Genomic DNA, 12,091 nt, shown 5'->3' on the forward strand with positions numbered 1-12,091 from the left:
GATTAGTGTTACTCTCATGTTGAAGCTTGATAATTCAAAAGGATAGCTTTGCATTAATTGTTTCATGATATTAATCTCTTTAGAATACTTTAGAAATTACAGGAGTAGTTTCAGAATTGTAAATTTCATGCTTTTGTTTTAACCTCAGACCATAATTGGCTTTGGTTATTTCTTTATGATGTCAGTTTTAATTGTCACTGTTACACTTAATTAAATACTAAAGTATTTAAATGATATGTATTCTTTATTGAAGTAGACTTGTTGAATTTCAGTGTATTGGATGCTTGCTGGTAGTAGATGTCCTTTTATATAAAGTAGACGATAGGTTGATATTTCACTGGGTTTCCAATATTATTTTTGCAGCCAAACATTTCAGACTAGATCTTCAGAGCACATTTTAAAAAATTTGGATAAATATGTTGGCATGTAAAACAACACAGAGAAACTACATGTATTTAAGAACATTATGTCATAGGCTCTGTTGAAACTTAGAATTGGAAATATTTGCCTTTGGCAGCATTTAAGTAATGAAATAAAAGGCATTACTGATAATTTATGGTAGAAAGTAGCCCACTCCTAGATATGTTAGTATTCTTTATAATTAAAATCCTTTAAAATCATTAGCTTTGACTTATAAATGGTTTAATTTACTTCTTTCTCTTAAGGAAAGAGATCTATATATATATAGATTTTTTATTTTAAAGTTTCCAAAATAACATCTTTTTTTTTCTCTTTTATTATCATTGGAATACAGAGGAAGAAAATTAACACCTATTAGTAATCTGTATTTGGTTCCAAAAATTGATTATTTATGTATCATAAATAATATAAAAATATGTGTATGATAAATTGGATAATAAAATACAATTATATATATAGTTGTATTTTAAAAAATTAATTGCCTGAACTATGTTTAAGCAAAGGGATGGTAATATTAGACTGTGTGGGTCATTCATAGTATTTTTCTTTTATTGATTTGGTAATTCTTTAATATCGTCCAACAGTTTCAATATCCACTCTTTAAGTATTCCTTCGGACTTGATTCTACACTCTTTTATTAATAGCTCCAAAATTACTGGCTTAAAAGAATAAACATTTATTATTTTCTATGGTTTCTTTAGGTTAGGTATCTGGAAGTAGCTTAGTTTGCATTTGCTGTTTCTGGTTCAGTCTCTCATGGGTTTATAGTTCTTCTTTCTGGTGGCTGAAAGGTCAGCCTCCAAGATTCCTCACTCACCTGCCTTACGAGTTCATTCTAGCTGTCAGCATAGTGTGCAGTTCCTTTTCTGGACATCTCCTTGGGGCTGCTTGAATGGTTTCAAGATTTGGTAACTACCTTTGTACAAAGTGAGTGGTTCAAGACAGAGGTTAAAGCTGCAGTGTCTTGTTAATGAACTCTTCTTGGAAAGTGTACACTCTCGTGTCTATCAAGCTATGTTCATTTGAAGTGTATTACTACAGAGGATAAGATGGTTGGATGGCATCACCGACTCAGTGGGCATGGGTTTGGGTGGACTCCAGAAGTTGGTGATGGACAGGGAGGCCTGGCGTGCTGTGCCTCATGGGGTCACAGAGAGCTGGACACAACTGAGCGACTGAACTGAACTGAACCGAACTAAGTAAAGCACACATTCAGGGTAAGGACGATGAAACTGGAGAAGTAGCAAAGAATTATGAACATATTTAAAAACTGCCATATAGACCTCTTTAGTAAAATCTGTTCTACCTCTTCTGGGTTGTTTTTATTTACTGCTTTGGTTTTAAGTACTACTTTACGATTCTCAAATTTATAAAGATCTCTTTTCTAAATCATGACCTTTTCAACTTCCTAATAGATTTTGTTCATGGCACTGTACTCTAACTTGCTTCTTCCAGAAACCTGGCTGTCATCCTTGCCACCCTCACTTTTACCCTTCATGTTCAACCAATCATTAGTCATGTAATTTTTTTTTTTGTCCCTAAACAAAGATATATTATCTGTCATTACCCATTTAAAGCAACCATTTTATCTTTATTACTGCAAATATCCTTCTAATACGCATTTTCCTCTCTATGCTTAATTTTTTCTTAGTAAATTTAATTTTGTTTAATACATGGGATAATATGCTTCTCAGGTGGTACAGGAGAGAATCTGCCTGCCAATGCAGGGGACACAAAGACGCAGGTTCAGTCCCTGGGTTGGGAAGATTCCCTGGAGAAGGAAACGACAACCTGCTCCAATATTTCTTTTCTAGAAAACTCCATGCACAAGGAGACGGGTAGGCTATAGTTCATGGGGTCACAAAGAGTCCGTTGCAACTGAAGTGACTGAGCATGCATGTAGTCACACATACTTGATTCATCTGTCCTGAAGCCAAGTTATAGTGGCAGGTATATTAGTCCTGTTAGTCAAAATCTTTAAGTAGATAAATAGTGCTTTTCTCTATGTTATAGATATCCAGCATCTAATCAATACACTCATCTATGTGTCTTCTGTGGCCACTGATACTCCAATTTCTGCATTTATCCTCTTCTACTCTATATGTACTCCTCAAGCTATTTTGTGTCATTACCATGGTTTTAGCCTATATTCTATTCTTGAATTCCAGACTCATGAATCCAAATGAGAATTAAACATTCCTGAGTATTATCATGACAGTTAAATTCAATGTGTTTAAAGACTTAATTAATTATACTAGATTAATGCCCTCAACCAACTAACTGATCGCTTTCCTCTTAATCTGTTTAGTCTTTTACTTAGTTGCTATCTTATGTCCTGAAATCCTGTGTTTCAAGTTCCACCCCCTTCTTTGAGTGTTCCCCTCTATAAAGCTCTAAAGTTATTCTAGCAAGGCTCTGATCCCTGTTCTTGAGTCCAGGTGGAAGCAGTTAACTCTGCTGTGGTCATTAGCTTTTAGCACCCAGTTTCCAGCCTCACCAACCACCTCCCCAGTGCCCCCGACCCCTGACCCCGTTCTGCCCAGGCAATCTTTAGATTGGTATATTTAGTTACCCAAAACTCACCAACAATTTAAAGTATTTTGAGTCAAATATCATCAACCCAGCATTATGATAGGAAAGCAATAAGAAGTTTCAATAGCAGAGTGGCCAAAGTCTCAGAAAATGAAGAATCAGAGTGGTTTGTGCTGAACCGAGTGAGCAAAAACTGGGATCTAATTTTATTTTATTTTATCTTATTTTGGGGGGGGAGGCGTCTAATTTTCTTATTGTTTAATCCCTGGTTAGGAGCACTATTAATTAAGGATGTTTTTCACATAGAACTTGGGCACTTTCTGAGGTTCTGGCCATTGGTAGCAGAGAAGTTCATTTTGTCCCATGGTCAGTGGGTAGTCCCAAACTGTAGTATCCTATCAGAAGTCTACCAGGTTTCATGTTTAGTTTTTCCAATTTATTCCCTCAAAGTCTGTCCATCACATACATAATAGATAACACTCATTACTGCAGAGTAAGTCATGGTAAGAAAGTGGGATGGAGCTCAAGAATATGTCTTCTTTGCCCCATATTATTTTCCATAGCCGTTTCACAATGCCCAGTACAATATATCCTGATTAAAAATATGGTAGATGATTTCACTGGCTAAATGCAGTAAATATACTATGAAAATACTATGACATTTTCCATGTCATGCTATCTTTCTGTAGTAACCAAAGTCTCTCCATTGTTACCATGATAAGTGAATGGAAAGCAAGACAAAATGATGAAAATAAAAACTTTTCACTTAAGCATTTTATTTTTACATTTGAATTGCTTGCTGATTAAAGCATTTAGCAACATAATTAGAAGTAATTTAAGTAGCTAATCAGATAATGTTATAAAATAGTTTCCAGTGATACATTCCTTTAAATAAAGCATCCACATTTAGGAATGTAATTTATCACTGAGTTATTAATACAAATGCATTGTATGTTACATAGAAGAAAGCATCCACAAATCAACCGTGAAGCCTTGTAAAAATGTTCATATCTGTAACTTTTGAATAATTCTCATAGGGTTAAAAGAGATACATGGGAAACTGGTCCTCCACATTTTAGCTCTCTTTGCATTTTTTAGTGTCTGGTTCTATATCATATTTTGACAGTTAAAGACAGATAAAGCTATGTCTGTGTGTGTGCTTGCTTTAGTAAAATTGACTGATGAGTTTAATCAGTCAAATTGTCCACTTAGACAAATGCTTTGACTGTATGATTTGCTTATTTGCTTTTCTTTATTAAATTAACTTGTTTTAAACAATTTGATTTAATTGGTTAGGTTAACAAAACATAGCAAGATCAACTCAATGTTTGGAAACAGTTTCGATGTGATTTTTTAAATAGTTATACCAAAGTTAAGAAAGAAATTATCTCGTAGCAAATGCTCAAGAGTTTACTGTAAAACATTCTGAAAAATTCAGATTTCAAGAACGTTTTGTAAATAAACAAGAAAAAATTTTCTATTATTCTATTTTAACTGATCAAAGTTATGAAACTAGATTCCAAAATTGGAGCATTTTTATTGTTCAGTGATTTTATTAATTAAAATACTATATACATTAATGAAAATGTCTTTTTCCTTGAAAGAATCTCAGTATTAAAAAGAACTTCAGGTTTAAAAATAGGTATCTAATTTCTAAATTATATATATATTTATATTTTATAATACAAACCATAGAAATGCACTTTTTAGAAATTCAGTGTCTGTTGTGAGACTACCCTGTCAAATATTGACTCAAATTCAAACTTTAAAAATAATGTTACCTCCAATCTCTATGTTCATTCTCTTTGATCAGTGCTGTGGCTGTGCTAGATTTGTGTGTGTGTGTTTGTTTGTGTGTATCTGTCTCTCTGTGTTTAAAGGTGACGAGGATGAAATAAGAAAGATGCTGAGTGTAAAGAATGGAATTAACTGTACAGTGTGGCTTGAGTGACTTACTTACTTGGAAGTTATACATGGGGTCTTTGGGGGTGCTTATGGGTTTTCCAAAGTAGTATTGAGATAAAAACTAATGTCAGTCTCAATTTAGAAATGAGTTATGGTTTCATAAAACAAATCAGTATTTTCTCTAAGTTTCAAGTGAAAATGTTTATAGTAATAAAATCTCATTTCTCCATTACAATTCTTTTTACACTTTCTTGTTTCTCTCCTCTCTTCTTTGCTTTTCAGGTTTCATACTTAATGTAAAAGCTATAAGAAAAGTTGAATGTATTTCTTTAAATACATTTTTATGTATGTACACACTGAGTTAATCAACCATCAATTAAAATGTAATGGTATCATGTGTTTATCTCTATAATTAATTCTCTTATGTGAATATCAACTTAGTAATTGGTTGGTAAACACTTAATTTTGGAATTTCAGTCATGTGCTTTTAAAAGAAGACTTGACTTATTCCAATTAAACATTTGACTATCTTGCAATAATGTACTGATTATGTTCACAGTCTTGGATTATGAAACTGTTATATCTGAAATGAAAAGATAGATGGTTTGCTGTATGAAAATGAAATATATATGCACAGCAAATATCTGAAACCAAACAGCAAATGAGAAAAACACAAAGGACAAAATTTCAATTTTCTTGCTATGCAAAAAAGTTTTGCAATAACAAACTGTAAATGTGAGAAAGTAGTTCACAAATGAAATATACGTAGAGGATTAATAAACATATGACAATATATTTCATTGTATAAATAAAATAGTGAAAATTAAAATAAGGATGATTGTTATATCATTATTTGTCTATCACTGGCAAAATATAAAACAATTGGTAATCTGTAGTTTTAAAGACTGAAATGACTTAGCAGTAGCAGCAGCACTTTTAAAGAAGAAAGTACTGCTGATAGAAGTGTGCATTTATATTAAGCTTTTTGGACATTTAGTTGATATTTGGCAAACTTCATATATATTTACCCCCCCTATAAATTTTATTTATAGACCTATGCCATAAAATATATTAGATAATTATATTTTTTCTAAAATATCATAGCCAAGTACACAGGTTTGTACTTCTTTACAATATTATGATACAAAAACACTTGGACAATTCTAAGTACCTTTTAACATAAGACCAGTTAAATAACATTTTATGTGTATATGTATATGCAATGCAGGTGTTAAAAATGTGAGATTCAACTTGAAATGAAAAGATTTCCACCATATATTGTTAAATTAATAAGTAAAATAAATCAGTGTATCAAGCAATATGTATAGTGTGATACTACCTGACTGAAAGTTACTTAAGTAAAATTAAAAAAGGGAAGGGAAGAAAAATACAGTTTTTTTTCTGTAGGCAATTTTTATAGAAAGGTCACCACATTGTTAACTAGTTACCTCCTGACATTGAAAGATAGATGCAGCAAGGGACCTGAAGGAATTGTAATTTGTCTCCTTACAAATCTCTATCTTCTGAAAGAACATTCACTATTTCTATCATTAACTGAAAAAGTATACTGATTTATTTTCATTATTTCTTAAAACAATAAAATAATTTAAAAATTGAAATAGATTGCCTTTTTAAGTAAGTATATATAAGCTCAAGAACAGTACTTTTTTGGAGAGGGATAATGGTTTCCGTCGAAAAATGAAACAGATACAGTATTCCTGAGATTAATTTGAGACTCTTGTTTTACAAATTGGTTGCTATTTCTGTGTAGTCTTTAACTCATCTACCAGCCAGTGCTTTAGAAAATCCAGAGTGCTTTGTTTCCATTTATAAGGGGAAAAACAAACAAACAAACTGTAAGACTAGGTTTTTAAGAAATAATTGTTATAGTTAGATTTTTTAAATTTAATTTTATTTTTTAACATCAAAAACTTTTTTATTGCAGTATAGCTGATTAACAATGTTGTGATGGAACAACACATCACATGAAGTTCTTAACGTTCATGTTTCACATGAACAGTGAAGGGACTAATCCATACATATTCATGTATCCTTTTATCCCAAATCCCGTTCGCATCCAGGCTGACATATAACATTGAGCAGAGTTCCATGTGCTATACAATAGGTTCTTGTTGGTTATCCATTTTAAATATAGCAATGTGTACATTTGCTTCCCAGAGTCCTTAACTGTGCCTTCTACTGGCAGTCATTTTCTAAGTCTGTGAGTCTCTGTTTTGCAAGTAAGTTCACTTGTATAATTAGATTTTTAAAAATCCTGTCAAGTTACTGAAGTGAAATGCTCCATTTTTAGTTAAATTTGTGAATTGAAATTGCTTTATTCTTTTGTATTAGTAGACCAAAAACACATATTTTTCTTTTGTATGTAACAAAGATGTTTTATTTTTCTTCCTCCTTTTGGTAGCTTTCAGCCGTGCCCCCATTCCAATGGCTGTGGTTCGCAGAGAGCTCTCCTGTGAGAGTTACCCCATTGAGCTCCGCTGTCCAGGAACAGATGTCATCATGATTGAAAGTGCCAACTATGGGAGGACTGATGACAAAATTTGTGACTCTGACCCTGCTCAGATGGAGAATATACGATGCTATCTGCCTGATGCCTATAAGATTATGTCTCAAAGGTATGATATTTCTAATATTCTTTCTGCATTTAGTATAGACAGTCAACATGCATCTGTGTGGCATATTAAGCATAGGTAAGAACATAAAATCCTGTACTTTAGAATACTTTACAGTGCTTTTTCAATATCAAACTGTTCCCCATATCACTAAAATGCTAGTGCCAGAAATTGCAAATGGCATTGGAAAATATTAAAATGTATTAGATTATTTATTTTTTCATATGTTCTCTTCTGCATTCTCTAGAGCTAGATTCGTTAGTTGAGAAATCAACTTAATTTTTCAGTTTTCAAAAACAGAATTATGTAATTTTCTCCAGAAATTACAGAAAAAATATGTTATTGCTAACAATACTTTTCCATCAGTGTGGGAAAAGCAAACAAAATTTAGATTCATGGGCAATTTTATTAAAAAACATATAGTAAAGACTGTTTATTAATGATTATTTGACCTTGGACAGCAATTTTAAAAGTTTTCCTTAGATATCTAGTATATGAATTAATTTATTTAATACATTTAAACTATCTGAAGTATTACAATATTAAAATAAATATAAATTAAAGTATCATACAATATCATTGGATAAGTAAAAGAAAATCTTCAATTCTAAAGAGACTGGTTAATTCAAATTTATAGTTTAGAAAGTTTATGTTAGAAGTTCTTAACGTTGTTATTCAGTTATTCAGTCGTATCTAATTCTTTGCGACTCCATGGACTGTAGGCTTCCCTGTCCTTCACTGTCTTCCTGAGTATGCCCAAACTCATGTCCATTGAGTTGATGATGCCATCCAGCCATCTCATTCTCTGTTGCCCCCTTCTCCTCCTGCCCTCAATCTCTCCCAGCATCAGAGCATTTTCCAGTGAGTTGGCTCTTCACAACAGGTGGTTAAATATTTCTTAATAAATTAGTTAAATACTAAATATCATTCATATATTTGCTCACTATTATGATTTATCGGAAATCAGTAACAAAGTGATTCATCTTTGACAAGCCTTTATACTGTCTGACTGCTTACTCACAAAGTAATTAAAAACTTAATAAATGATTTAGTGAATTTGTTTTTAATTAGAATTTCTATTCAGGCATTTCTTTATTTTGTTTAAGGATTTCTTAAAATATGGAAGAAGTCATACCATATGTAAAAATAAATTGAATTAAAACTGCAAAAACAGTGATTTTCAGGATTATCTTTCCTGTACTTATGAAAGATTTCCTTATTTTTAATCTTCTTGATACTTAAAATTCAGATATATAAGTCTATATTTTTATAAATTACTGTTGTGTAAATTATTCAGAGAATTTATAACATGCCAGGATTTTGATGATAAGAGCATCTGGGGTACAATGGAAGGATAGTTAGTGGTCTCTGGGCAAATCTGAGGGCTCTTATTTGTCTGTTTCTAAAATGCTGGCTTATGGTAAGGTGAGTGTTAATGGGAAATAAGATTTTAAAATTAGGAATTCCATTTGATACAAGTTTGGTGATTAGAAAGCTAATCATTTTGTTGCATATAGGTGTTAATATCATCTTTCAAGAACAGTTTTTCCACAAGTAGTATGGAATTGGCACCATGACTAAATTGTTATTTTATTTGTTTTGGTTAGAAAACCAAACATAGGATTTTTCAGAATCCTTTTTGGGAGTGGGTTGAGGAGTAATTTCTGCTTTTGGTGATTACATTTTCATTTAAAATGTAGAGAAGCATTAATTTCTCTAGCTCTTTGATCTCTGTATGATTTTTCACAAAAAATTGTCTTAATCCTTTCATTGATATTATTAATGGCTCCCAAAATAAGCCCTTAATCTTATAATTATTACAAAAAATATCGTTACAATGGATCTTCTGGAGCTACTGAATTAGATGAGATGCATCTGTAAAGTGACAAATCTGCAGAGGAAGATTGCTTTAAGCACCCTAAGTAAATCATTTACAGAATCCCTGCAGGGGGGCTCTCAAATAAGAATTGTCAGTTAACTGTAATAGCTGTGGTTAATTCTCCATGGAGGCAAGATTCTTGCTTGTATTTGAACTATTAAATGTACTACATTTACACCTGTCCAAAATAAATGGAGAGAAGATATCTGGTTCCATTTTGTAAGCTCCCAAGATATGGGATGATCACGTCTACTTAAGCTGCTTCATAATGAACTCTCACTGTCATGCCAATGCTAGCATGTTAAATAATGCTCATAATTACTAAGCATATTAATTATGATGTTGATAGTTTAAATAATATGTTTGAATTAAAACCATAATAGAAAACATTTTTTAAAAGGTATTTTAGATTAATTATTGTGTTTTATTTTATTTAAACTTCTAGAAGGACATTTTATCAGAGTCTACAATTTTTAAGCATGTCTCTAATGGGTGAAATATTACTGAAGTCAAAAAATTATATATGTATCTTTGCAAAACCTTGTTTAAAAAGCCTTCATGACTTCAACCTCATAAATTAGACAGATGTCACAGACAAGGACAGGCATGACATGTTATTTCTGTGGTTGTTTGAATACACATTCAATGAATGCATAAATAAATTGTATGCTAATGTGTACATTTGGTGTGAAAAATTGGGGACTTGAATCAAAAAGGGTATGACACATGATTTCTACATTTTTTTCCCCCAGTAGAACTATAGAATCTGCTCTGGAGAGTTCAGTTTCCTTACTGCCTTTCAGATTAAGCCTGCTGTTCTCAAATCCAAGTGTGTTTTCATACCATTCTTCCCCCAATTTCTCTGAGTATTTTGTGCTTTTTTTTTTTTCATTATATTGCTAGAAGACTTGCTAAAATGTCAGAACACATTTCCTTTCCCTTCTCATAACTTCTCATGCTGCCCCTCACCTATTATCATCTACATCCATTTGTTTTGCATCTGAATAATAGATGCGTATTACCATATTTTAGATCATTTCCTTGTCAAGTAAATAGTAGGCTTCTAGTGTGCAGACTTGCCCTTGATTTTACCTAGAAGTAAATTTTGAATGTAGTAATCATATATATGTATATATTTCAAGTCAAGTCAAATACATATATCTTAAATCAAATATATGTATTAATGAAGAAATACATACGCTGTCCAATTTTGTCATGCCAAATAAAAGCTTTCTTAAATTTATTATCTGATTCACTTTTGTGTATTTTCATTTTATGTTTATACAGTTGAGTTTAAAATATAATATATATAACTTTAGAATCTACATGAACATGACTGGCGACTAATAACTGCAGGACTTTTACATTTTGAATGCAGCTGTTATCACCAGCTATTAATGGAAATACTTGTATTTTTTAATTCTACCAGTATCTAAAAGTTCATGATATGAAGTTCATTGTGAGAGTTACTCTGGAGTTTGGTGGATAAATACATCAGTCATGATTCTAATTCATAAAACTATATATTTTTGTTCAATAAAAACTAAATTGCTATATCGTTTGTTCAGTAATTTATTCTTATCTCATTTACATTAATCGAAGAGTTCAAACAAGAAGTTCTCTTTTACCTACATGGTATTAGGGAGCATTCAGCTGAAGTGGCAGAGAAGGCAATGGCACCCCACTCCAGTACTCCTGCCTGGAAAATCCCATGGACAGAGGAGCCTGGAAGGCTGCAGTCCATGGGGTCACTGAGGGTTGGACACGACTGAGCGACTTCACTTTCACCTTTCACTTTCATGCATTGGAGAAGGAAATGGCAACCCACTCCAGTGTTCTTGCCTGGAGAATCCCAGGGACGGGGGAGCCTGGTGGGCTGCCATCTATGGGGTCGCAGAGAGTCGGACACGACTGAAGCGACTTAGCAGCAGCAGCAGCAGCTGAAATGGAAGTGCTAGACTGGTCTTTGAAGGATTGCAACATTAGTGGAACCAGAAGAGACCAAAGCGATGTTAGATATAGAAGTGGATGAATACTGAAAAAGAACATGGGGAGCAGCTTCTATTCAATAACCATCCACTCATCCTTTTCTGTCAGGACTTCATATGATTATTGATGTCTGATGTGCACAACTTAATCTCTCTAGTTCCTCTTCCCAATGTGCCTGAGGCCAGCATCTCACCACCAACCATTCCTGTGGATTCAACACTTATGCTCTAAGGAAGCCTTGACGATTTGCCAATAAACTAGCTTGGATGCTATTCCCTTATTAATAAAACTACTAGTGTCCATCTTATAAACTAAACACAAATTCCATGTAAATGTGGGAAGTTTGAAACTCATAGTTTATGACATCCTCAGCTAACTTTTGACAAGTATTTTAAGTATCTGATATAATAGCCTTACGTTACATACAACTGACCAAATGTTAAAGTTGAAAAGGAAATTTGAATAAACATATGTATATGAATGGGCTTCCCTGGTGGCTCAGCTAGTAAAGAATCCTACTGCACTGGGGGGGACCTGGGTTCAGGAGAATTGGGTTCAATCCCTAGCTTGGGAAGATCCCCTGGAGAAGGGAATGGCTACCCACTGCAGTATTCTGGCCTGGAGAATTCCATGGACTAGTCCATGGGGTCGCAAAGAGTCAGATACGACAGAGCAACTTTCACAGGATGTATATGAATATGTATATGAGGGATTCCCTCATAGCTTAGTTGGT

At 33.0% G+C, this 12,091-nt stretch overlaps 1 protein-coding gene across 24 annotated transcripts in view; it reads left to right on the forward strand.

Moving 5' to 3' along the window:
* The window catches only part of ADGRL3 (adhesion G protein-coupled receptor L3), a 941,652-nt gene that overhangs the window by 445,930 nt on the left and 483,631 nt on the right, over window positions 1-12,091 (forward strand). For all 24 annotated transcript variants that reach the window (XM_060417626.1, XM_060417634.1, XM_060417623.1 and 21 more), the window contains one exon: window positions 7,280-7,493. In XM_060417626.1, the coding sequence (XP_060273609.1) occupies window positions 7,280-7,493 (214 nt within the window). The remainder of the gene's footprint in view (window positions 1-7,279; window positions 7,494-12,091) is intronic.

The sequence above is a fragment of the Ovis aries genome, chromosome 6 (assembly GCF_016772045.2).
Source record: "Ovis aries strain OAR_USU_Benz2616 breed Rambouillet chromosome 6, ARS-UI_Ramb_v3.0, whole genome shotgun sequence".
NCBI lineage: Eukaryota > Metazoa > Chordata > Mammalia > Artiodactyla > Bovidae > Ovis > Ovis aries.